General features: G+C 45.5%; 1 protein-coding gene and 1 long non-coding RNA gene across 4 annotated transcripts in view; one reads left to right on the top strand and one right to left on the bottom strand.

The window, feature by feature from the left end:
• LOC111243377 (uncharacterized) overlaps positions 1–25,171 on the top strand; it is a 186,117-nt gene extending 160,946 nt beyond the window's left edge. Inside the window, exon 9 of the mRNA XM_086977921.1 lies at positions 20,353–25,171. Coding sequence (XP_086834047.1) covers positions 20,353–22,575 — 2,223 coding nt within the window. The 3' untranslated portion in view covers positions 22,576–25,171. The remainder of the gene's footprint in view (positions 1–20,352) is intronic.
• Positions 8,245–25,618, bottom strand: part of LOC147758111 (uncharacterized) — a 31,995-nt gene continuing 14,621 nt past the window's right edge. For all 3 annotated transcript variants that reach the window (XR_015319468.1, XR_015319470.1, XR_015319469.1), the window contains one exon: positions 8,245–23,717. This is a non-coding gene — a long non-coding RNA (uncharacterized LOC147758111). The remainder of the gene's footprint in view (positions 23,718–25,618) is intronic.

The following is a 25,618-nucleotide window of genomic DNA, read 5'->3' as shown; positions in this document are numbered from 1 at the left end:
TCGAGATGTATTCACTACGTAGCCTCCTCCGTCGATGAAATCTAGTTGCCGAGTGGCCCCATTCGCAGCGCAGCAAGCGTCACCCCACGAATTTTCTAGACAGCATCTTCTACCGAGACAGAATTCACGAAACGGAGGCGGGGCATTCTAGTGTCTATGCACTCGTCACAACAGTTCCCATATTCCCCTTTCAAATAGGAGTCGATGATGGCGGCGAAGGTGCTGCTACTGACAATGCTGCTCGTGGAGAGCTTGAGTACGTGCGGTGAAGCCCTTGAGACCGTACTGCTTCAGTAAAATATTCAATCACAAGACTTACAACGCCTTTCGAGGCAAGTACACAACCGGGCAACGTATGTAGTTGCAATTTCCAGCAGTAGCAGCAATGACTGTATGCACATGATGGTACGACTAACAGTGAGGAAATGACACCTGGCGGAGTCTGGTGATGCCGCTGCTGCTTCTATGATGAGATGTTGGATGGTGGTTTGTTTAGTGCGGCATCTCGATCCCGTCACCGACGATTGGTTTCATTGACTGATTTCGATGATTTATGCTACGTTTATTGAATTCCATTTACTTGAAAAGGGAACGGAAGAAGGTCGGAGATCACAGAGAAAAGGGGGCTGGGCGAAAGCGAAAGAGGGTCACGAACTCTAACAAGTGGAATTGTGTTGCTTTTAGAGGCGTTGGTTGGGATAGAGCGGTACATGAAAAGATGAGAGGAAGATTGGGTAGTCATTCTCTGCAGATACGATGCGATAGAGTTGGGCAGGTAGCCACGTATGAAGCCTAAGCTACTGCTGTGTAGTGAAAAGTAGTCGTGCGCTTCCTCTGCTGTAATGCCCATAATGCATATTCATATTTTTCTTGCTAGCATCGTTCAAGTGCACCCACATAGCGTTGCCCTATGAGACGTTTAAAAATTACGTCCTTCCGGTTTGCCTGTTTAGCCTTGTGTTGGTTCTGCCTGCTATTGCTAGTAGAACACAACCTCTCTGACCGTCGCTCCTAAAGATATCATCTTACATCATGGTTATGTACCAGTCCACAGCAGCGCATGTCAGGGCGCACCAATGTACTGCGTTTCAAGGACGCTGATGCCGATGCATCGAATGACCTTTTTGTCTTTTAGACGGTCAACCAGGCCGCTAAGCCGCAATTGCCGTCACCATCAGCGCCCAACTGACAAGCGAAAGCATGACGACAGCAGTCGATCCCAGTCGTCGTATCTGCGACTTCCGGTTTCCAAGCACCGGCAAACAGAGCAAAGGAAGCAGATAGTAGACATAGAATAATAACGTTCAACAGCAGCATTAGTGGGCAGCAAGCGGAATGACGGCTGCCAGGGTTGCGTCGGGACATGCAAATGGCGGATTCTTAACCACACTAGCAACAGCGATGGGTGAACCGTAGGTGGGAGCAACAGCGGTAGCCGTTGCAGCCCGAAAAGGCGGGGGCAAGCCGAAAACAGCGGCTTCAGCGGGTCTCACCACGACAAGAGCATAAAACTGGGCACGCAAAATCAGCAGAGCGCGTTCGTAGTCTCCTAATATATCGATGCGAGAACGAGAAACTCGTTGAAAAACTTGCTTCTTTTTAATGGAAACTATGCTCTCTCCAGAGACCTAAGTTAACCTGTGCGACTACCGCCCGCAAAACTGGTATTCATCCAATAATAGGATTTTAAGAAAGTAATCAGAAACACAGAAATGAGGAGCAATGAGTTTGAGTGAAACTGTAGGAACTATAGGTAGGAAGAAGAGAAGCAGTTGAAAACGCAACCCGATGAGCGAACCAGCGTACTCCCTAGCGTACCCGACGAAATCGAAACGGACGTTTAACTAAAAAAGTTCCCATTCAAGAGAAGCTCTCTTAATCAGTCACTGAGTCATCCGAACTTGCCAACTGCGTTGAGCTGTGCTGGACCAAGTAACGCTGAGTTAAACCCGGTGGGTTTGGGCTGCGGAATTTCCTTTCGTACCATGCGTGGACCTACCGTCCACCCCCACTGCTCACCAACAAGCACTAGCAGCCACTTCGCTTCGAGGGAAGGCGGGTCACGATGGTTCAGCCTGATTGGATTTGAATAACAAAGTGTCAGCGCCACACACTCAGAGGCCGATTGGCAATCGAATTACACGTAGTATCTTAGACCAGCAGAGTGTAGCTTCGGCCTGTAGCTTTCATTGTAAAGTAATGTATGGGTCTCGGCTGGCATGCGTCCAAACATGTTGCGACTATGGGTAGCCTTGCGGCCCTAGACGAGATAAAGTAGCGTAGTAGCAATAGTACAGGGCACATTAACGAAGGTGGAACGAAGGAAAGAGCGCTAAAACGAAGCGTCTCGCCTAAGAAGATAAGAGATCGGAGTGCCACGGAAAGATTTCGTTGTGAGGTCGCAACCAGTATGTTATCTAAATTTTGAGCTAGCGAATGATACAAAAAAAGGAAATTATGTGGACACGAAAGAAGAACGCCAAAATCGGTGGTGACCCTCATGAAGACCCTGAACGGCAGGCTATGGCGTTGTCCAGCCTGACAGTACTATTCCCGATCCTCTATTGGCCACTGCCTCAAGAGAATACAGTGGCATGGTTAATGAGAATAAATTTGAGAATTCAATTAGGTTTTTGTCTTCGTTAGCTGCTGCCTCGTTGGCCATTTGGGCGGGTAGTCAACTATCGACCAAACAAACGTTGACTTTGCGTTTTGGTTGTATTCGACTATCAGCTCCTGATGCAATCCTCTAAGTCGTTTACAAATTTAGTAGGAGCAAAAGAGGAGTTGTCATTTTGACCATCTCATCGGAGCTGAGGATTACTCTTAACGGGAGACATCCAGGAGCATTTCTAAGACGTTTCAAATAGCATCGGTATTCTACCGCCGCTCCCGAGTCAATAGAATTTTTATGCTAATAGATCCACTTGCTAAAATCATTGAAGGAGTGTGATGTTAACGGATGTTAAAAAAAGGGTCAATGTCTGACGACATTGAATGCCGTAGCGATCAATTAGAAGTTCAGCCCTGCTTGACTCTCCCAGGCTTGTTGGCTAATTAGTCATGGTAAGTTTTGCAGTCAGCTTTCTGTGACAGTGTTTTCTCGAATGTTTATTTCTGTGCGTGCGTGTGTTTAAGGAGGCTGGACGGTCAGGACAGGGGACTCAAAAAGATTTGTCGATTCGCCATCCGCAATAGGGCGCCGAAAAGAGCAAGTGTACTTGACTATTCGTTTCGCCCTCGGCGACCTGCTAGAACTACTGCTAACGGCTAATACATTTGGCCACAACAACTACTCTATGCATCTCTTTAAAGTCCAGTTCATTACTTATGTTGTAATATGCGAGAACGTTTCGAGAAGCCTTGCGTCGTTTGGCCGTGCACCGATCCAGGCCGAAATGGATGGCATTTTACTGCAAAATTGGGCGACTGATTCGCGAATGGCAAACTATTTGTTTCGAGGGTACTGTCTGCCAAGACTATGAGAAAGCTTTACTGGAAAGAAACGCGAGAAGATGCCAACCAGCAACTGTAATTGAAAGGCCAATTCCGGTACTCACTAGCGTTTGCAGGATGATCTACAAACTACAGACGCAGATCGCTAATTTAGCCATAACGGTAATAGAACGAAAGATATAACAGAAGAACCATGGACACACTGACCCCGATGGATTATTTAGCTAACTAGCTGAGAAAGAGCTGAAGTCTACGTTCCATGAAGATCGGTCATTTCATGCTGTGCTGCCAATGCCTGCCACGGTGTCCTGGACATTGCTTATCCTGACATGACCCGCCACGGATCGCCGACAGAACACTTGACTGTCCGATTCAGCTATTCCATAATTAGGGCTGACTCGTTTCTCGGTCCCTGTATTCACTCTGTTCTTTTCGAAGGACGATAACCACTGGCAGAAGCAAAATAGCCATAGGGAACGGAAGACACTCGATAACCCGTTACAACCTATGCGCCTCCTACTCGTGAGGCATTGAAGGGCTTCAAGGCTTATCGAAGTGATTCTATGATGACGTTTCTCTCTGTACCATGGCCTGTCCTTTTCCACCTCTTTCCTGCCACAGGTCATATTTTACTTGTCACAACCATTCCTGCGGCGTTCTCTATATACCCGTTTGTTTATATAGAAGAATTGTGCGCGTGTGGTTTCCCAAGCTTTATCTTAATGAAGGTTAATTTAAGTAAATTTGATTTAATAAACTCTCCTATGCCGTTCAAGTATTTTTTTTTCGTTTGTGCAGACAAAGGAAAAGCGCACTAGTCAAACCCATGTGCAGGTGCTCGATCCGATGAATAGTAGGGAAGGCTGATAGAGTCGCAGAAGCTGGTGGATAGCCGGATTTGTAGAAAGGTGGGTGCATACATTGGGATTTCGTCCGGGAAAACAAACCTTTGATTGCAGTTCCGACATCGAAAGCGGCGGTGGCAAGTTCATTGAAGCAAAAGGGCAGACCTGCAAACCTGGCTCTCTGCTAATTGAAAATTCACAAACACCACACGGCTTTTTGAGCGGGGCAACAACATCTGCTCAACCTATGCATACGTAGCGCGATTGCTCGAATACGTTTGATCATGCGAGTCCATCAGCCTTGGCCGGCTATTGTATGCCGACGGCCAGCTTAGCCCTTACGTCCTTATCTAGTCCTACAGCGTGTCCTTGATATTGATGACCGGCTGCTTATACTACATATGCCCCCTGCACTTACAAATGTCAGACAGATGCCTGCACCTGCGGTGAGTGCATGCCCGTACCGTAAATTGAAAAGGCTTTATATAGTGACTACTTTCGACTAGACTTAACACAAAGGCTTTCCCAGCCACTCCGGTTTTGGCAGGAACAGACCAACCTAATGATAGAAGAGCTGGGCATTCGACAGTCCATGTCGTTCCTAGCCATTCAACGTGTCCAGCCTTCAGCTGCTGCTGAACTAAAAGAGAAAGCTAAGGCAACAAAGCGCCAATATTTACTTTGTTTAATTGGCAATCCCATCTTATTGAACTACGCTCCTAAGCTCATCGTATCGTTATAAACGCGGCCGCCAACTGGATCGTTCGGTCGGCCTCCATTGTCGCTTGATTCTCAATGTTTTCGACGCTTGTACTCCCAGCAGAATTGCAAACGAACGAAATGAAACGGCGAACGGGGGAGCCCAAGGGTTTTTCCCTCTGTCTGTTCGTGCGTCTGTCGCACAGTTCAGAGCTGGCGCACTTGTCCTAGCAGGTGCGCTTACGAGCTAACTGGTTGCTGCTGCTGCTGCTGCTGCTGCTGTTGCGGGACGAGAGCTGCGCAGAACTATGCTAGCAATACTGGAGAAGAGGGATCACCTCCATTGATGTAATGAGCTTCCTGATGAGCGTTGCCCGATCCTTAAGCGCTCCATTCCTCCTGTCTTTAGATGAATGGGGCAAGCGCCGCATCTAGTAGCAACACTGACAGTCAGTGCTTCGCTTGTTGTTGTGTACGTGGCTGCGCCTGCCCCCAAGTTCTAATAGCTCAGCCCTTTCCAGCCCAGTGCAAAACTTCCTTGTGCAAGAAAGTTTCGGGCTGAACTTATTGACGCCAACCTTGGGATCGTAAAGAGAGTTTTTTTGCTTGACCGATCGTTGACCGTGCTCCAGAGCTAGTTTTTATCTTTGCTGGTAGAGGCAGCCCTTGATGGAGCTTAAACATTTACCCCTGAGCCGCATGAGTGGATGTATATTTGAACAGTTTCATCTAGGCCAAAGAGTTCACACAATCTTGATCCCCGAAGTGGAAATTTTCAGGTTGGCAAAAAATGGTGAAGTCTGTGTGAAGGATATATATGCATGAAATACTAGTAACTATGATATGTATTTTAATTATGTTGTTTACATTTATGCCAGTACGTGTCACACTATTCAAGTTATCGGAATTCAATGCCACTTACGCAATTCTCTCTCCTTGATTAAAGTGTGAAAATCAGCCTTCATAAACAACAAGTTGAGACGGTTCTGTTTCTAATATATGCCTTACTTTCTCGCTTTAGTAGCTGACAGCGGTATGCTAAGGTCTCAGCATCAAGTAATGTGTAAGATTTTCTTATTAGGGACTCTGTCGCCTTGACGTTTCATGCACAGAAAATTACGTTCCTAAAAATTAGCGTCCTCAGATTTTCTTCGGCTAATATTTCAGAAATTCAACCAAATATATATTCGACATATATGTATAGTATCTTACCTGATAATGAGCAGTACCTCGGGCAATACTATCACGCAAGTATTGGATCCGAGTTGTATCGTATGGTCATGTGATATAGCTGGCCATTAAAAGAAAGAGCCCAATGTAAAATGCTCAAATATACTCGACTCAGAGGAACGGAGGAACTGGCGGTGGTAGGATACGGTCTTTAATCTAATTTAGCTTCACGCTGGAACTCATAGAAGGCAAGGGGGGAATCGTATTGGTGCTGCTATCGCTAGTGGGGTGAAATCAAAGGCAAATAGATAGTGGTTATACTAGTAGTAATGGCGGCAGCAACCTGCTCTCCCTTTCGCGTAAGTCTGGCTATCTGTTTGAAATACTCTTGGTTCTATCCTCCTGTTGCATGTGCTCCTCTAAATAACGTCATTAAGGAGAGATGCTGCAGCTGGTACGATTTAATTACGAAACGTTTCCGAAATGTTTCCAGGGCAGACGCAACCTGACTGTATTAATACATTTGCTTACTTATAGATACGATAATAAGTAGACAAACGTACAAATTCGCTTCATACAGTGTGATCACACATTCAGTGAGAGAGACACAAGATCACACAGTGATCTATATTTTCTAACCTTTAAGGATAGAGTCTAGGTCACCTTTCTATATCGTTTACCACAAAAAGTACCATTTTATCATCCGACCTGTGTTCACATACCTTCTAGCGGGCTCAACTATAATCATGTTTGCACGTTAGGGATATGTAGGTTACTTGCTATGTGGGTTCAACCTTTACAACAGCAATCTACTGTTCCACTCTATGTCTACTGGAACATTTCTCTCCTTCTCTTAATGTTTCTCTTAATGGAGTTGACGTCTTTCAATCAACTATTGAAGCTACTTTTCGTTCGACTAAGCGACGACTTTCGTGCGACTCCCCGTTTCGTAATCTTCTACCAATTTGGACCTACACCGTCTAAGTCGATCTGAATTCTTGAAATTGTTAAACGAGAAAGAACCGCCATCACAATTGTTTTTCCCTGCTCGTTTCGTCCTTTTCTGTGATCGGGTTCACGACGTGGGATCCTTCCTACTCCTTCGTGAGTCCTATCCTGACTCTCCTCTTTCAACTAGTCGAGCTAAAAGCAGCAGAAAAAGAGATGAGATCGTTAAACCGCTGTGTAAAGTCCGTTTCCTTGGTTCGGGGAGGGTTTATTTTTAAGAAAGCTTATAGGTAGCCAATTTGATATGGCTTGCCCTCAACTGCACTGCCGACATCATATGTGCGCACTATGGATGGCATTGATAGTCTTCTTAATGTTATCTAAAGCTGTCTTGTGGCCTTTGCTCTCGTTGCGGGACTGGTGCTTCATCGTCGACAGTTTCGTCCGGGTCAACACTTCAGGGACGTAAAGCCACGTTTTTTTATATCCTCTCTGTGTGTTGCTGAACAGTTCTTACCTGGATCATCTTGTCCACTGACCGCTACTGAATAGTAAGTGGTTGTGGTAGAAGGGCTGGCGAAGTCAAGGTTCTGGTTATTTATGATTCTTTTTGCCCCTCTTACAAGTACCGCAAGTAGCCTGCGCCATTAATATGCGTACGTATTTAAAATGATATCTGTTTGTCATTTTCTGTCATGTTTTTCCGTTCGCACCTTCATCGATAGGGTAAACTTCTGTCTGCATTATAAACATCAGTCGTTGTTAGTAACGAGTAGCGATCGGTATCCATAGCCTTACAGTATCCATAGCCTTGATTTTTCTTTCCTTTTTATATAATTATTTGATTCGTAATCGTAAATAAAAAATGCGTACGTTATACCTGCTTCAAATCTATTTCGGTTTACTAGTTAACCGTTTCTTTAACAAGCATTATCTTCCCTGTCTGAAAGCATTTATTTGAAGCAGTAAACTTTTTGAAGCTGTAAACTTACCAACGTATCGTTGGTAATTTTACAGGTTTACTAGACATTTGATAAATGTAAATGTTTTATAAATCTAATGAAGGATACTTTGTCTCTGCTGTTAGACCTATACTATATCAGATATAAACTGAATAGTCCTTAAACGCATATGTGAAACGTTTATTTTTCATTTTCAGCCTTTTATTTGCTCTCTCAATGCGCCTTATTCGTTCTGGTATATTTTTGCCAGATTTTCCTGGCATGTTCCTGATGGTGTGTAACAATGGCTGACGCTTTTGACCTGCTGCTATTACAATGACGGGAAACATGCGAGTGCTTTTGCATTCGTTGAGAATGATTTGCAGAATAACGGGCAGCTTCCGAAAACTAAGGCTAGAGCGTTATTACGTTGAACGCTTTTTATTAAATAGGAGAGCCTGAGGAAACGAAGTAGTATCCGTATGTTGAACGAGCCACAGCAACGGCATAGCTTTACCCGTGCCATGGGTATGGTAATCTGGCTGCGTTTAGCCTGTCCGTAGCCCGTTGCCTTCTGCTACTGTTACCATCGTCGCGTTATTCCATCCCTGAAGAGGATTCGCTTGCTTGCCCGTTGCACAGTCCTCGACCAGTGTAAAAAGGGGGCGAGTCATGTGATTTGGGTAATAGTGGGGTTCGGCTAGCGGGACGCCATTATCGGTTACTCCATATCGAACTCTCAAGCGACTAAAAAAGATAAATATATGCTTTGGATCCCTTGGTTTCACCAACGAACTATTTGAGCCAATGAGCATGAAAATTCGCTTGAAGAAGGAAATTGTATGAAACTGGTTCAAAGCAAAAGGCTGAGAAAGTCGCATAAGGGAACTGAAGGAAAGCAAGAGAAATTAAGTTTGTGTTTAGCTTTTTCAGTATTTCACACCATCGTAAAAACATCGAGAATCGTCATACACCCAACCCAGCCTGTCTCGGTTTCCTGGTTTTTCCGCGCATAAATAAATAATGTTTGTTTCCTTCCCACGGATAGTCATCAGTATTACCAACGGTAACAACAACAACAACAGTTTTAGGTACAAACGATGACTTGAAGATTTTCCTTTGCACACCCTCCACTTTCATTCCGGAAGACATTCTTACAGTATATGTACCGACTTTTCCCCGTATCACCAATGATCTTTTAAGCTTTCTTAAAAGGGCGAATGTACGCAGGTGATTTTAGTTCAGCCGAGCGGGAGTGTGTAGCCTAAGTTTCCGCCTAAGCAAAAAAAGTCGACCGATAGCTGGGATCTGGGAGTGGCTGACGTGGCCGGAAACGTGACTCATAGTTTTGGCACAGTGTCCACGGGCATCGGCCGCGTGAAGCAGCTTTTCGTTGGCCGGCGGCAAACTAGTTCCAACACACGACGGTTTTCTTTGGCCTTGCATGTCGAAGACGAAGAAAACGACGATGACCCACCCAACTCAGCTGACCTTCATCCACTAGCCGCCTGCTAACCCCTAGTACAGCGCTAACGTACACATCTGACTCAGATACAAACATGCATACGCACATACACACATACATACATACACATAGAGTTCGCAAGCGACGCCATCGCTATAAGACCTTGTCGTTTGCTAAACTGCCCACTATCGTTTGCCTAGGCTGACACCTTCAGGGTCTTTACTTCACGAAACAGCAGGGCCGCCTCTTCACAACGCCTGGGCAGACTATAATGCTTCTAAAGCTTTCGCTTAAGGCTATACTTTCACTACGCGTACAATCACTTTAGAACTCGCTTGCTATAAGGTGTGCGTATGAGGGCAAAACGATGAAGCGGAGACGAGATGCTCTTCAAGGAGAGAGTGGAGGGGCGCTCGAGCGGGGGGTAGAAAAATTGGGGCAGACAGTTACTGCTAGGCTACTGGTTCTATGACGTTATCGTGCAGTGGCAGTAGCAGCGACGGCGACAATGGCGGCTCCAATAGCTTCAGTGGTTCCGAAACAAAGTTGTATTACGTAGCAGTAGTTGAATGGCTGGGGATGAACCCAGTTTTAATTCGATGTCAATTGTTCCGCATGTAAAACGATCAGGCATTAAAGCAGTATCGCACAAGCAATGACAATATGTGAACGTTCGCGAACGGGTACGAAGGCTACGGCTTACTGATGAAGACCAATACGAAACGGTACTTGTAATAGTAGCACAAAGTAACTTAAAAATATATGCATATAACTTCAGTGTTTTTCCTTTCAAATATAATTCGTCTTTAAAACGGCCAAAAAAATTTACATAGAATGTCTAAGTTACTGCATATGCTCAAACGAATTACTATTCTTGTGGGCTATTAATTCGCAATCGCGGTTTTCTAAATTTTCCAGTTTTGTCGGTTTTTGTTGTAGATTATCTTCAAAATATCCCCACAAAAAAATCCATTGGCGTCAGGTCTGAAAGATATGAACTGTGCTCTATAGAACCTCTTCATTCAGCGTTTTCATCATTATGATCGCCCCGTCCTGTTAGAAATAAAATTCACCATCTTCTCTTAAGCCCCCTCTTCTAAATAGATAGCTACACAGACTCTTGTACTAAGTATAATTAATATCAGTTTCTATTAAATCACTGGGTACACCTTTTTTGAACAGCTTGTAGTATTAGTAGCAGTGGTGGATACCGAGCCCTGGTCCTAGTTCGTGCTCCTTCTTGCTTGATGACTACGACCACGTTGGCAGCAGCATCAGCAACTATGAACGGATGTGATTAAGTAGAGTAAACGAGAAAAAGGCCGAAGGCAGCGTGACAACGATAAGTTTCACTCATGTGTCGTTCTGTCGTCAATATTGTGGCCAGATTTTCTACAAATCGAAGGTTCGCACATAGCTGAAGATCATGACTGAAACGAAAAGAAAAAAGCCAGTAACTTATTCGTTAGGATCTTCTGTCCGCTTAGCTTGTTTATTTCATATCTTTAGCAGATTATGAAATTATTGTGATTACTTTTTACTGAAATATGAGTTATTGTTAGTGTTGATGGAGTTAACAGCGCAACTCGTTAGGACTTCGTATGGTCTTTCATATCCACGCCTCGTGTTCCCCCTCTTAGCATTGTCCTCGGTGGTCAGTGGGTCATTTTATCTTCTAATTAGGCACAGGCGTCTGACCCTAGTGGGTGAACCACTTGGAAAGGACATCGACGTTAAGATCCACTATGATTTTTAATCGATAGGAAATATGCACTAAGTTATTGAATCGACTATAGCATATACACAGCGTAGCTATATATACATAATTTGACAACAAAATTACATTATATAGAACTAGCTAGCAGTCCTCACAGGATTGCGATACGATCGTAAATTGCAGTTTTTTTTTTATGTTTCAATTTTTATTTCGCCTATTGATAGAAAGGGAAGAAGAGGTGTAAACGTCTGTATGTAGGCTTACAGACATGCATAAGCGTAGATAGAAAGATACATTTATAGACAGATAAGTATACCTAAAGGGTATAGATACTATGACTGCACAAGGGCAGCGACAAAGCAGGGGAAAGAATGTTGTTATGTTGATTTTGATGTTGCTGATTGTGATTATGATATTGATAACGAGCAGTAGGTGGCGTGACCTCCGCAATAAGGCTCATACGCCCGGAGGAAGGACTAGCGAGGATGTCCAAGATGACAACGACTCCGACAACGACGATGGACAACACAAGGACTCGTGGCATGGGTTGCTGAGCAAAAATGTCAAAATTATGAATTTCAAGATAAGGTGTTTTTCCCTTGTCTCCTTCTCGCTTTATTCTGGCCACTTCTTCTTTCCATGCTGCTGCCCAACCATCGACTAGTGTCACACGCACACACACACACAAACTCAAACCATTATACTCAGTTAGTTTCTGAGACTGACTCAGACGCACTCACTAGGCGGATGGCGATAGGGGCATACGCACGCGTTGGGCGCGGACAAGAGATAATCGCGGAACAGACAGCAGCTGGGTGTCCCCATGCGAGTGGGCACAGTCGCTGAGACAGTTATTTTAGTCAGAAGGTGAGAACCTTTACCGTTGTCGCCGCAGCAGGAGTAACGGTAACATCGCCATAAGAATCATCATCCGCAGCAGCGTTGATATAAAATCTAATCGAGGTGGTCGCTCAACGCCCTGTAAGCTCTTATCCCTTACTGCATTTTGGCTGGTTTGCGAACCGCGCGGACTTAGCCTATTGCCTCAAGATGGGGCTGGCTTGTTCGGTCGCAGTTGGAAATCCAAAAGCCCGATAATAGCACCAACTGGTCACATGTAATCCTGTGGTTGGGTCATCGCATCAGCTCAGAATGGATCTTTACTTGACCTATGTAAGGCGGAATGGACGAAGCAGACAATTAAAGACAGCAAGTATGCTCTGTGTAGTCCGATGGTGCTAAGTTTGTAAGGAACCGTAAATGGGTTATTGCTTTCGAAAAGGGCGTCCCATTATCTCATGATTCTTAGAATTTTCATTTTGTATCCGAGCCCTTCGTCGTCATAGGACGTTAGCCGAGAAGGAACAGCACCCACAATCCCCAATGAACTCAATGATTACTCCTCTGTACAGGATACTGGCTAATCGAACTAAGTCGCCGTTGTCATTTTTTCCCATTTGCGACTCCTTGATGTCCATAAAACCTCCACCAATATCGAACCCTGGTGAGGCCACATCATCCCTTCGTCGTAAATCTTATGATTGTTATAACCATAATATTTTCCATGAATTTTAGGTATACCTAAGTACAAGTAGCTGCTAACTCATTTTTAGTAGAACGAAAACGGAAGCACAAAGCATAAATCAAAAGTGGCCAGATGGGAAAAACTCCAGCAAATCTCAGCATGTTTCGGCCGTACACCTATGGAATTAGCTTTTTAGCGGACCGAATCGATAAGACTATCATTATTAGAAGAGTTCCGTGCTAGTTGTGAGTTGAGAGCGTGGCCGACAAATGGAGAAAACTAGTGGCACTTTTACGAGGTGGCCCGTTTTTGCGTGACCAGCTCGAAAACCGACAGAAGACTGATTTTCCCCTAGTTGACAGGCGCTCGCCACGGCACCGGAAGTGGCGATGGAAGTATTTAGCCGCTCACTGGCAAGCAGCTATAGTTTGTTGTCTCGAACGGAAGATCGACGTCCACCGTATATACAATGCATATGGGGATTTATCCTGCTCTGCGAGCTATTCTGTGCTAGTGGAGGATGTGCGTGGGTGTGTTCTCCTCAGACGGTCGGTCATTGGTCGCTTAGGGCGTCAAAAGTTTGTAAGTTTTTTTCGAGTCAAACTTGTGCCTGTGGTACAACAGTCGGGTACTTACCACTAGGTTCGGCTCTCCGTAAATCTCGCGGCATACTCGTTACCCTCTCATTTTCAACCTCTCGCAACCATACAGAGCAACAGCAATGCAACGACGGAGCATCGTCGCCATAGTAGTGGCAACGAGCGAGCGACTTTTCCAGTAGACAGCTGGAGTCGCAGAGCGGGAGTTGGTAGTCGACAAGTTCTAATTAGATGAGGAAGCTCGAGTACAGCGGGACTGGAACAGGCAGCTTTTACGCACTGTGTACGCGGTACGAGCCGCACCAGCGGTCGCAACACTGGAAACCCCTCGCAGCTGCTGTTATCCGGCTAGATGTTAAGATCAGGTCTATTATTATATTTTGTCAAACCGGGACTCTAGTGACATTAATAGATGACATTAGGGTTCAGCCGATAAAGGCTCAAGCGAGAAGGGGGCCGCATAAAAGGATAAAAGAGCATTACATAGCTAGGGTAGCTGTGGCCATTTCTTTTGTACATTTACCATTATTGTGCTTCTTTTTTTATTGATAAATTAAACTATTTATATAGAAACGTCGTAATTTAACATTATACTGTAGAAGCATGTTGTTTTCCTGGAGTGTCAACTTAAAATTAAGCTACGCTAGGGTAATGTTGGTGTTTGATATGTCGGAACCCGCTCGAGAGGGTTCACCCCTCGCCGCCTGCTGGTGCTATGTGTAGCGCAGCCCTTCTTAATTGCCCACTTTTTCTTGTGCAGGAGCACATCCTTGTCATGCCTGTCGTGTGTCGTTTCTCGCTGTCTCGCCTTCGACCGTTACTGCGTTCCGCTGCTGCGGGTGGCGCTGTAAACACGCGACTAACGTGTAAAGCTGTTATCAGCGGCGAGCGCCGGCTGATGATGACAGCGGCTTTTTCGGGGGCTCGAAGAACTGGGAATCCGTAAGAGGCGATGAAGGCTGCTAACCTGCGACAATTTTAAACCCGAGAGGGGAGAAGAGACGAAGAAACTTAAAACGGGGCTAAATAGTGGGGGAAGATTAGCCAGGGACTAGTCGGGGACATCGAAGACGTGACCGGTGCAGAATTAGAGACATGGCACTCGGCTAGCCGTAAGGCCAACCAACAGGCTAAGGTATCGCTAACCATGTCTTGCTGCAATGTTCCGCTTTCTAGCTTCCGTCCTTTTCTACGGGTCTGCTGACTGCTAGCTAGTCATGTCACGGGAAAGTGGATCCGGAAAACCGAGTTGAATTTAGAAGTTTTCAGAGAAGACGACAAAAGTTACTGGTTTAAACGAATCCCACACCGTCCTGAAGCCGGACCAAGTCGTGGCCGTAGCTTACTTTGGCCACTCTTTACATGTCACTAAAACGGTGTCTGTGAGCTAAGCATCGGATCTGTTCTAACGTAGGTAAATAAGCTATCGACTGAAGTTGAATCCTCAAACAGCGGCGAATAGAGATTGGCCACAATGTGGGCACAGCGATGTGGGTGATACCGCCCTTGCATGCGCACGACAAGGACCACTCAGTGACTGACGATGACTACTGATACTACTACCTCTGAGAATCAACAAAGCCGCGACCACTGCGTTGGAACTGGCTCTCGATAGCTAAGGTTCCACTAGGACCACATAGTGCAAGTAAGAAATCCCAGAGGTCGGGAAAAACTGTCTAGGCTAGCTGAGAGCTCAAGCAGTGGACTGTGAAGTGCTAATGGAATGAGTGGCGACTTTAGCCCTGAGCTATGGCCTTATCTCTCTGCTGCAGAAATTTCCTTGGCCGCGAGCTGCAGCGCGAAAGAGGGAGGGCCTGCAGCAGTGACGTACGGAAAACAGCAAATAGCTGATGATAGCAAATACTGTATGATAGAGAACAGCGATGGCTATATTTGACAACACAAGCGAACGACATTACTATCACAAGCTGCGAATACTTTATCTTAGCAGTGGCTGAAAAAGGTGATTGTTCCGGTACAAAGGCGGTTTCTTGAACGATGTGAATGATACGGCCTGCAAGTTTGTATCAAGCCCGGAGCTGAACTGAAACATGCAAAAACGAGTACTTCTTCTATCTACTTAGATCATTATTCCCTATACACTGAATTACATATCGTATTCATGCACAAGTAACGCCCACTTTTGTTTATTGCTTTACTGTTTAGTATGTAAGTCATCAGGCGCCGTTAGAAAGCGTTTGTCATTTATAGAAATGTTATATATATTACAGTATTTTACATTTACTGCATGGTACAAGTAGTGAGATGTCGAGTGCCAAAAAGTGGTCCTTTCGATGCCTGTTTTCTCAAATGCGGAACCAACCAAGAATATATATACATGACTGTGCAAGCTAACGTGCTAATATCGTCCTACTATACTACTATACATACTACTAGTGTATTGTAACATTAGATAGAGATAACTACAAGCGTCCTTTGCTTCAACTGTAAAATGTAAACTACATTTAGTCTTAAAACTACAATTGAAAGCTAGCGTCTAGATACACGGCTTACACAGCTTCTCTTTGTCTGTTCCTTCCATTTTGCTTTGTTAGCACGAGACAGGCAAGCCTGTGCACGATAAAGTGTAGGAAATTTTTAGGCTTTTTAGGGCGAAACGCCGTCTCGAGAAGGGTGTGTTTTGAGCCCAGGTGTAGAAGCAGCTACGACCATTGTTTCCGACTAAGTAAACTTCTCTAAAAAAATTCAGCGAATGCTAATGCCGCTTCTCTTGCATGTATGCACAGCTGAAAACACAATAATATGACCGCTCAGGATACTCGCGTTGTTTCTTCGAGTATGAATGGCCAGACCGGTGAAAAGGTCATGCGTCGTTCCCTCCAAAATGGCAATGCTGAGACATCTATAGAATTACAACAGAAGATTGCTCCGAGATATGCAGAGGCCTGAACGAAGAGATTAACATGGGTGTGGTTGGCTCTTCGATGCCTCGAAAAAGAATCAGCAGCAGACAACAGTAGATAGCCGACTGTGAACACGTGGAGCACGCCGCGTCTCTGCGCAAGGTTATCCTCATTCTCTAGCAATAATAATAATAATACACAGTAGGCCTTTCTGTTTGACCCTATCCGTTGGATGTTACATAGAACGTACAAGATACGCTAAGTCGTCTAACATCTCTTGAACTAGCTCACTCAGACGATGCACGACCTCCAACTCTGGCCTTTGAACATCGCCTACGCACGAAACAATGTCCACCCCCCATGACGGCACCATTACAGCCATATTGACTATTGAATAAGTGTATTTCCACTGCGGCAGAGTCTTATTCTCAGCCTATCTGCACCGATTATAGACGCACACAGAATTAGAAACCGACAACAGAAAATAATCATGAAGCTACAAATACTCTGCATACCACATCTCACCGTTTAAGGTCCCATGGTGGATGCAGCAGTACATACGCTTTAGCTAAAAAAGCAATTTTATCCAGGCGGTAGAGGAAGGGCGCACTTCGTTGGGAAAATATTTGACAGAAAATTGCTAGCAGCAGCAATAGTGGTAGTTGTGGCTGTGCGGATCTTGTCGTTGTCGGTGGACCAACCGTATGCGTACCCAAGTAGTTGCCGTACGCCTCACATATGTGTTCCGCCCTAAAAGCTATTAATTTATTAGCGGTACATTGTGTCTTTGTTAAAGTCGAATGAACGAACAGCTTTGTGCTACCACCAGGGTGCTGAGCTTCGAGTTTCGGCCTGCCTCGGAGTCAGACCCCACCGATAGTTTTCACCTTTTACACCGTTGCTGCTGGCCGCGCATTCGCGTGCTATGCGCTCGTCGCTGCGTCGCGCTGGCCGGGAATGGTGGAACGCTCTTTAAGCAGAAAATGCAGAGGCAAAAGATCTCTGTTGTTCTTCTCCTTTTCTGTACCTCTGCCTCGGTCCGTTCCCTATGCCCATGAAACACCGACCCTCTTCAAGAGTCCCTGTTCTGTTCTGAGCTCAGAATGAGTTCACAAAGCCCATAACAGCAGCCAGCTTTATAAAGCCGATGAGCAACTTTTCAGAAGCAGAACCAGCAGCATGGTGTGACGCAGTGACGACCGTCGCCAGGGCAGATCTACCCTCCTGAATATAGGACAGGGCAGTAAGCGGAACAATAAAGGCGTTGGTGGTACTAGAGCGACCAAAGAGCTATAGCCAGCTTGGTAATCTAGTCGAATCCGCCGAGTTCGAGTATTTGGGTTGATTTGCATCCAAAGACGGCTGCGGAGGGAAGCCTACTGGCTGCTGAGAACGATAAACTGAAAGTGGGAGTGTTTCGTCGTTTTTCACTCTCTCTTTTATGCGTTCTGTGTGTGTGGCCGTCTGGCTCCCGATAATCGCTTCCTCTACCATAGGACGCGCGTTGGCCTTCAATGAAGTGCGCCAGGGAACGGCTATGAGAAGCCATTTTAATATACGAAGTAGCTCGTCACATTCTTTTCGCGTTGACGCGGAAACATGAGATCAATTAGTTATGACAACCTCTCAGCGAAGACTCCATCTGCCAGTGAAAACTAATGGTGGTCGTAGTGGGGTACATGGAATGCCTTATAATGTGTCTTTTCAATTTAACGACAGCAAGAGTGGTGAAGAAGTTTCGTAGAGACACGAAGTGATGGTAACAGTTTCAATCACTTACTGGCACGTTAATGTCTTGTTCGACGGACAAGGCTGAGAATAAGATATCAAAACGTCCCTCGTTCGGGTGACGCAGACTGGAAGGGGCAACGTAGCGTTAATATCGCGGAGCCGTCTGGAACGCCTGAGGCAACGCGGAAAGGGTAAGAGGAGCGGATAAGATCATTGAGGGGTTTATTCAACAGACAGTTGCGACGACAGTGACATTGCAACCGTATAGGGGTAGGGCGATACTATAGTACTATGCGCCTATGCTTAAACTACGTTGATCATAAGTTTAAAGGAGCGATAAGCCTATATCAAACGCGAATGGTCGCGGACATCGTTGAACTACGTTCACACCCCGTCGGTGTCTGTGTTTGTACCGTGTATAAACGACTCCAAAGAGGTGCAGGCTTGGTTCAACAATCACCTTCCGCTTGACGGCATCTGATGTAGCCGATGCTGGCTAGTGATCGACGCCGGTAACAATGGTGAAGGCAGAAAAGGAAGGATCATGCGCCTCAAAGGGGGCAAGGAAAGATAGGGTGGACCGTTGACTAGATGTTCTTCTTCTCCTTCTCACTCCTCACTGCGCCTTCTTTCGGTGGACTCGGGATTCTCACGGAGAAGATAATCATTGAACCGCAAAAGCGAAACGACACTTCACTAGCAAGTGAGTGACTATTCGAACCATAACTTAGAATAGAACCACTTGTTCGCCTTTGTGCTTAGGAGGATAAAACTATAAAATGTAAAGTGAAGCTTGGAAAATACACCACTTACTCCCAGTTTACTACGTATTAATACTAGCTTTGGGTTATTATTGGGTGCTGATTTAATTCAACAACCACATTTCACTTTTTCGTTTCGACTGAACGTATTGATTTTCCGCTGGTTGATACTCTCAATGCAGGAAACACGTAGAATGCTTTAAGCCATTATTAAAGTTTTACACAGAAGAACACTTAACTAACGTCGGCACCGGTGGCTTCCAAATTCCCCGCTGCCCCTGCACAACTCCGGCTAACCGTGGGAAGAGGAAAGCCGAAAGAACATCATAGTGGCACAAAACATCTCGGACTCAGCAGGGGGTGAAACAGGTCGGTTAGGGATCTTCTTCGATTCTTTCAACCCTCTACTCGGCTTTCTGGACTGCACGAGGCAAGACCTAGAAAACTGATCACCGTCTGGCTTTCTCTTTCTATCAATCAGAAGGTTGAATGAAGGAGAAGTCGAGGTAAGGGAAGACAAATTAACGGAAGACCACAAGGGGGAAGATGAGCTAGTCTTGGCCGGAAGCGACAGTGGGAGTCAAAAGAAATTCTGTCAAGGTACACATAGACACAGAAAAGGAACTTTTGGATTGTCCACCGCCTGCTCCAGTCTGGCGTTTTTATAGCATAAGCCGCTCCGAAGTAATTTTCCAGGGCGCGTTGTGGCTACCGCCGTTAGTGCTATCGTTCATTTCGCCTGTATCATTGAGTAGACACCCCTTCCGCTTCAATGACTCAAAAATAAAACAAAGAAAAAAGGGCGAATGAAATGGTTTCGGTTCTATAGTGTTCTTGTCGTCGTCGTCGTCGTCTGGCAACTCTAACTATAGCTAGGCACTGACGAGTTAAGTTAGGAGAGTTCATCGTCCATGGTATTCCTGTCCATGTGGACATTATGTCAAGTCATCTCAATCGAGATAGGCATTGACCAACACAGCTGAAGCGGCACCCGTAGTTGGCTAACATATCTGCTCTTCGCACACATACATTTGAGGGGTGAATGGTGCTAGCCTGTAATGAGGCTTTACGATACCTTGTCAGTTAACACTATGGTATATGAACCAGGATCATACCGTAAGGGTAGACTGGAGCCGCAGCAAACACAAGGCGTTAACAGGGTGGACACTTGCGTGTGAAGTATCAATGCTTACCACAACCCACAATATCCCGCTCTTCACTCAACAACACTTAACTACCAGCAGCTAACAGCATCATCGTCGTACAGCCGCTTTTCTCCTGATAAGGTTCTTCTTTATTTACAATAATCGTGTTATATCAAATCACGATCAAAAAAGAAAAAAAACAAACAGTAGCTAGAGCTTAGTACATGAAGTTCAACAGGTAAGCTGTTTTAACAGTAACAGATGATGAGTGAATAAAAACAGTTAACAGATTGGATTTAGCATCCATTTCACATCCATCGTTCATGCAGAACACATTGAACAGCTGTTAAGTCTTCTTGCACATCCATATTCGTATACAATAAACACAACCAAACGCTTGAATACGTGTACTAAATCACGACCCGATTTAAGTGCGCCCCTGAAGCACGTATGTCTAACTTAGTGTTGAAAATTATCTGTTTTCAGGCACTTGCAACAATTATTTCATGCGAGTCCTCCAGCATTCGAATTGAGTGCAACCACCACGGCCATTTCCGTAACATTATGGCTCTCCGAATGCTACTCCTCCCTGTCGTGGCACTAAACTTGATAGCTGGAGCACTGACCTGCCACAGCAACTGTGATTGCAAATGGAGGCAGGGCAAGTTTGGAGCTAACTGTCCGGACAAGAATATGTTCACTGTTCCGAGCGGACTGCCATCGGATATCCAGGTGATCAACTTGGATCGAAATAACTTCCAAACGCTTCCAACACGCATCTTCCAGGAACGCGGTCTCACGAATCTGCAGAAGATCTACTTGCAACACTGCCGACTGGGACGTATTGCCGAGGACTCGTTTCACCAACTGACCAATTTGGTTGAGCTGTATTTATCAGACAATCTGCTTACTGAAGTGCCTACCAAGGCGCTGAAGGCTGCTAGCCACCTCCGTAAACTGCACCTGAACAACAACCCGATCTCACAGCTGACAAACAGTTCCTTCCAGGGTCTTCAGCACCTACAACACCTCTCACTTGCCGGGTGTCAGCTGCAGCATATCGATGTGGCCGCGTTCGCTGGCTTGGAGGAGCTCGGCTCTCTTTACCTTGACAATAACCGCTTGACAATGTTGAGTGCTGAGACGGTCTCAACGCTGCCACGTTTATCTGAACTTACGTTGACCGGCAATCCTTGGCACTGCGACTGTCAATTGGCGCCTCTTCGCAAATGGATGATTCTACGAAGCATCGGCAATTTGTATGCTCCGTCGTGCGCCTCCCCCGATCGTATACGCGAAGTTCCATGGACCGAGCTGGATGTCGAAGATTTTGCATGCGCACCAGAGATCGCCCTTCCACTTAACATGCCATTTGTCCACGTTGAGGAAGGAACCAACGTGACCCTCATATGCGGCGTCCGCTCGCAACCGATGACGATCATCCGCTGGGAACCAGCCGATTTCGGCAACGAGACTTACATGGATCCCGATCGTTTCCACACGACGGAACAGGAACAGGGTCAGCAGGGTGTACACGTCAGTTCACTGCACATCGATCGTGTCCAGGTCGACGATTCGGGCATCTATGTGTGCGTGTCAGAAAACAAGGCTGGTACGACAGCGGCTAATTTCACACTGTACGTGACTAAACAGCTGCTAAATCCCGCGCATCTCGGCAAGACGGGCACGATTGGCGTAATCGCTTTTTTCGTCTTGTTGGCGATCCTTATTGCGCTCGGTCTTTGCCTATTCGTGATGCGCCAACGGCACCGCGCTAACGCCGACACAAAAGTGCCCCCAAATCAGGGCTTCCTCAAGCAGCTCGCTGTTGTTAAGACTGTTAAGGGACAACCCGAAGTAATTCCCGTTGTCGCCAGCAGTCCTAAATCGGAGTTAGACGGTACTGACAGACGGACCGAAAATGGTTCGTCAGGATACGGTTCTGATCAAACTCCGGACCTCGTTAACAAGATTAGCGGATTTGACAAAGAGCTTCACTTGTACAACGGACCAGTCGGCAACGGATACGTGAACCCGGCAGACCCAGCGTACAGGCACTCGCCGATGATGAGCACACTGAACACCACGTACCAGCAGGATGACTATGCGCTAGGTCCAATACCGGGTGAGCCCGGTCTTAGCCGAGTCTACTCCCCAGAGCCCCTCCCCCCTGTACAACCTAGCCAACCCATACCAGCCCCCGCACCTCACTGGAACGTCATTGCCGCCGCCACTGACAACCAACAACACTCCGACGCCGTTTACTACGGCCATTCTTCTCAAGGATGGGTGCAGGGAACGTCGGGATCCGTCGAACCGTCTGCGCAAGTAGTCGGCTTACCTCAAGCGCCGTTGGCACCCATAATGGCAGCTCATCATCATACTCAACAACAACAACAACAACAACAACAGCAACAGCAGCAGCAGCAGCAGCAACAACAACACCAACAACACCAACACCAACAACAACAACAACAACAACAACAGCAACAACAACAACAACAACAACAACAACAACAACAACAACAACAACAACAACAACAACAACAACAAGCGACAGGTGCAAATAATGGTAGCTGGGGTCCTGCGCCGGCGGTGCCACCTAGGGCACCAATGGGCGCCTTAGTGTCGCCGCACGGAGACACTCGATACTCACCAGACGAAGGTTATGCGGAAGAAACGATATGTTATGAGGGAACTGAAGTATGAGTTAGGAAACAACGAAGTAGGAGAACTCTGACCGTGACAACCCAAAATGAAGTCTTTTTCCCTCTAAAAGGAATTAATAAACTCCAATGAGTTTCCAAAATAAAACAGAATATAGGGTGTCTCTTGTACAATACCTGTACATAAAGTATCCGTATAATATATTTGTTACTACTCACAAAGGGCAGAGCAACGTCTTGATCTTCTTCATAACGCCTAGGTCCGTGCGCTATTCCCGCCCCTGTCCGTGTTTTAGTGCTGCCCCAGTTGTGACCCACTAGTGGTCGTTGTGACTCAAAACCTGTGAGGTGCCCACCAATAGACTATCGCATACGTTTTCTTTCTCCCTCTCTCGCCCTATATCATGTTCCTAGCCTCCTGCTCTCTTTATATATATATATATATATATATATATAAAGAAGCAATAAAAACAACAAGAAACGTCTCATACTGCCCGATGAATTAAGCAGATGTTGCTCGGCTCTCTTGTACATAACGATGTGTTCTGTCCCTCCGCCTTACGCCTTCGCCCACACTGCTGTTCTTCGAATTCTGTAAATGTCCCAAACGTGCGTGTCATACGCTTTCACTGTCATGTATTCCCCTCATGCCAACGATCCGCTCAGCCTGTAATGGAAAAAACAAGAAAACAGTCAGTAAGCGGTTTTTTCAGTCTCTCTTTCTCAAGGTGCTGAGCGTTTACCGCCATATCACTGAATTCACTTGAAGCGGCCACAAAACATCTTGTGCCTTAAGGAAAGTGGTCTCTGCGGTAGACCTTCGTAAAAAAATTACCAAGAATCAGAGAGGAAGGAATCTCCAAGGTTCGGTAGCGGTTCTAATGTTATAGCCGCCCCTTTCAGTCTTGCTTCTGCTTCTGAAGAGCGCGGGGGAGAGAGGGACAACTCCTCCGAATAAACGCATTTCACTCACCCTCTGTTTTCCAACAAAGCTGATTCAGTCTCGTTGCGTGCGAGCCCCGAGGCTTCCGCGCCAGTTGGGCTACAACGGCAGGAAAGGCAAATTTGAGGTCATTCTTCATCTTGTTGCTGCATACGTTTGGTGGGTATGTTGGTTTGGAGCCAGATTTTCCTAATACACTTGTTGCCTTCCTGCCAATGATAACCCTCCCTGTATAGCAGAACCTGTACAAAAATAAAAATCGAACCCACACCAACAATAATAGAGAATATGAAAAGGATAACAAAGGAAGCACAAGGAGACAAGAAACGAAATCGCAATGGAAGAGAGTGTCTAACAATGATACAGACCCACCTACATGTGTAAGTACATACAATCATCGGCACAGAGATGGACACGTAGCGACCGACATCTACCGACAACGCTCGCATCACATATAATAAATCAACAAAGAAAGATAACAGAAATCGATAGACAACAAATAACACAAAGTAAAACAGCACGAAAACCGCGCCTCGGCTTACAACGAGGTATATATATATATATGTAATAATATTTTTCCACTGAGTTTCAGTAAGCCATTTTTGAAAGAGAACTGAGGCTGCTAAACCCTGACAGAAAAAAGATCATTGAAACAATAGTGTCTTTATTTCAGCACACGTACAGTGTAGAGCATGTTGATAATGAAGCTTGAACCACTAATAAAACATAGCAAGCTGAGGATAAATTCTATGAAGCAATGTATGGCGATGGACAACTCGTCGGATTTGTGCAGTCGACCAGCTGGCGACGTTATGTTCCCAAAAAGAAAAACGTATCTACCGTGTGTCTGTTACACGACGAGTAGTGGTTTCCTTAAGTTCTCCCTTCATGAGATTTACTAAGGTATGTTAGACTGTCTTAGAAGAATATAGAAAATCGAAGGACCGACAAACGACACGAAGAACGACTTGATCCGGCTATTAACAAAACAACCTGCATAATATGTGTTATATGCCATATCATCTGATTGACCTGTGGTCTACCACACAAACAGCGAAAGAGAAAGAGGCAGAAAACGAAGAACTGATGCGTACTACAAACAGACAAACAGGCAGACACGCACACACATCCAGATAAGCGGCCGCCGAGTTCTATTGTAAATATATCAAAAAAATCTGTAATCCGATGGTGATGATTGTGATGGGCAACTATTAACTGTAGAGAGGACGATAACAATAGCAAATGACGAGAAAAGAACGAAACAGAGGGGAATAAGACGGAAGTGAAAGAAGGCAACATAAACTGTGGAGTTTGTCATGACATAGGCGCGATCTGCTAAATCAATAAACTTTAATTAGTGAATTTGACTTATCAGCTATATCTGTGTGATGCAGTGATTCGTAGGGAAACTTACAAACCAGCGACGAGGCAGACTTTGTAAGCATTTCTAACACAGCACAAATGCATCGGTACAATTCAGCTAAATTAACAACTAATTAATGCACAGATACCCGCAAATACAGATCGTAGAGCTCTTGCGTTGCAGGCGTCTGTAGCACCTAAGTGAAACAAAGCGTATGTGTGTGGAGTATAATGAGTATTGCTACACAGCAGCCTGCGTGACGTGGCGTCTGGAATTAAACGAAATAAATAAATAAAGAACAGGGAAGGTCACTGACCTGACACTTGCAAAATCCGTCTGTGTCTACTTGTGTATGTGTGTGGGGGGGGGGGGGGGACGACCCCGAGGAGAGAGGGGTGAAGGTATGTGAGTGGCGTGTGCAGAAGGCTGGTTGGGTGGATTTCGTCGAGGCCTGCAACAGTCGCTGGAATGGACGCCGCCAAGCCAAAAATAAACAACATGCAAGTTACGCTTTACGCTTGTGGATGACTAGGTGTTCTTCTGTTCGCGCAAATTGGAACATAAACAAACTCCACAGTTTGCGGCCATTAGCGTCGTTAAGAGTTAAAGTTAAGAAAGAAGAGAGAATTGGACTAAAAAGTAATGACACACAAAAACAACATACAAATTGAATGCAACTTGCGGCATTTGCGTCTGCAGAGGATAACACAACAAAAAACGCAGACACGATAGCCGTGGAGTAAATAATATAAGTTTAATTTATAATAAATATGTATTAAA

The sequence above is a fragment of the Varroa destructor genome, unplaced genomic scaffold (assembly GCF_002443255.2).
Source record: "Varroa destructor unplaced genomic scaffold, Vdes_3.0 BEIS01000001.1, whole genome shotgun sequence".
Lineage (NCBI taxonomy): Eukaryota > Metazoa > Arthropoda > Arachnida > Mesostigmata > Varroidae > Varroa > Varroa destructor.
The sequence above is the reverse complement of the archived record's forward strand: the minus strand, read 5'-3'. Positions and strand labels throughout refer to the sequence as shown.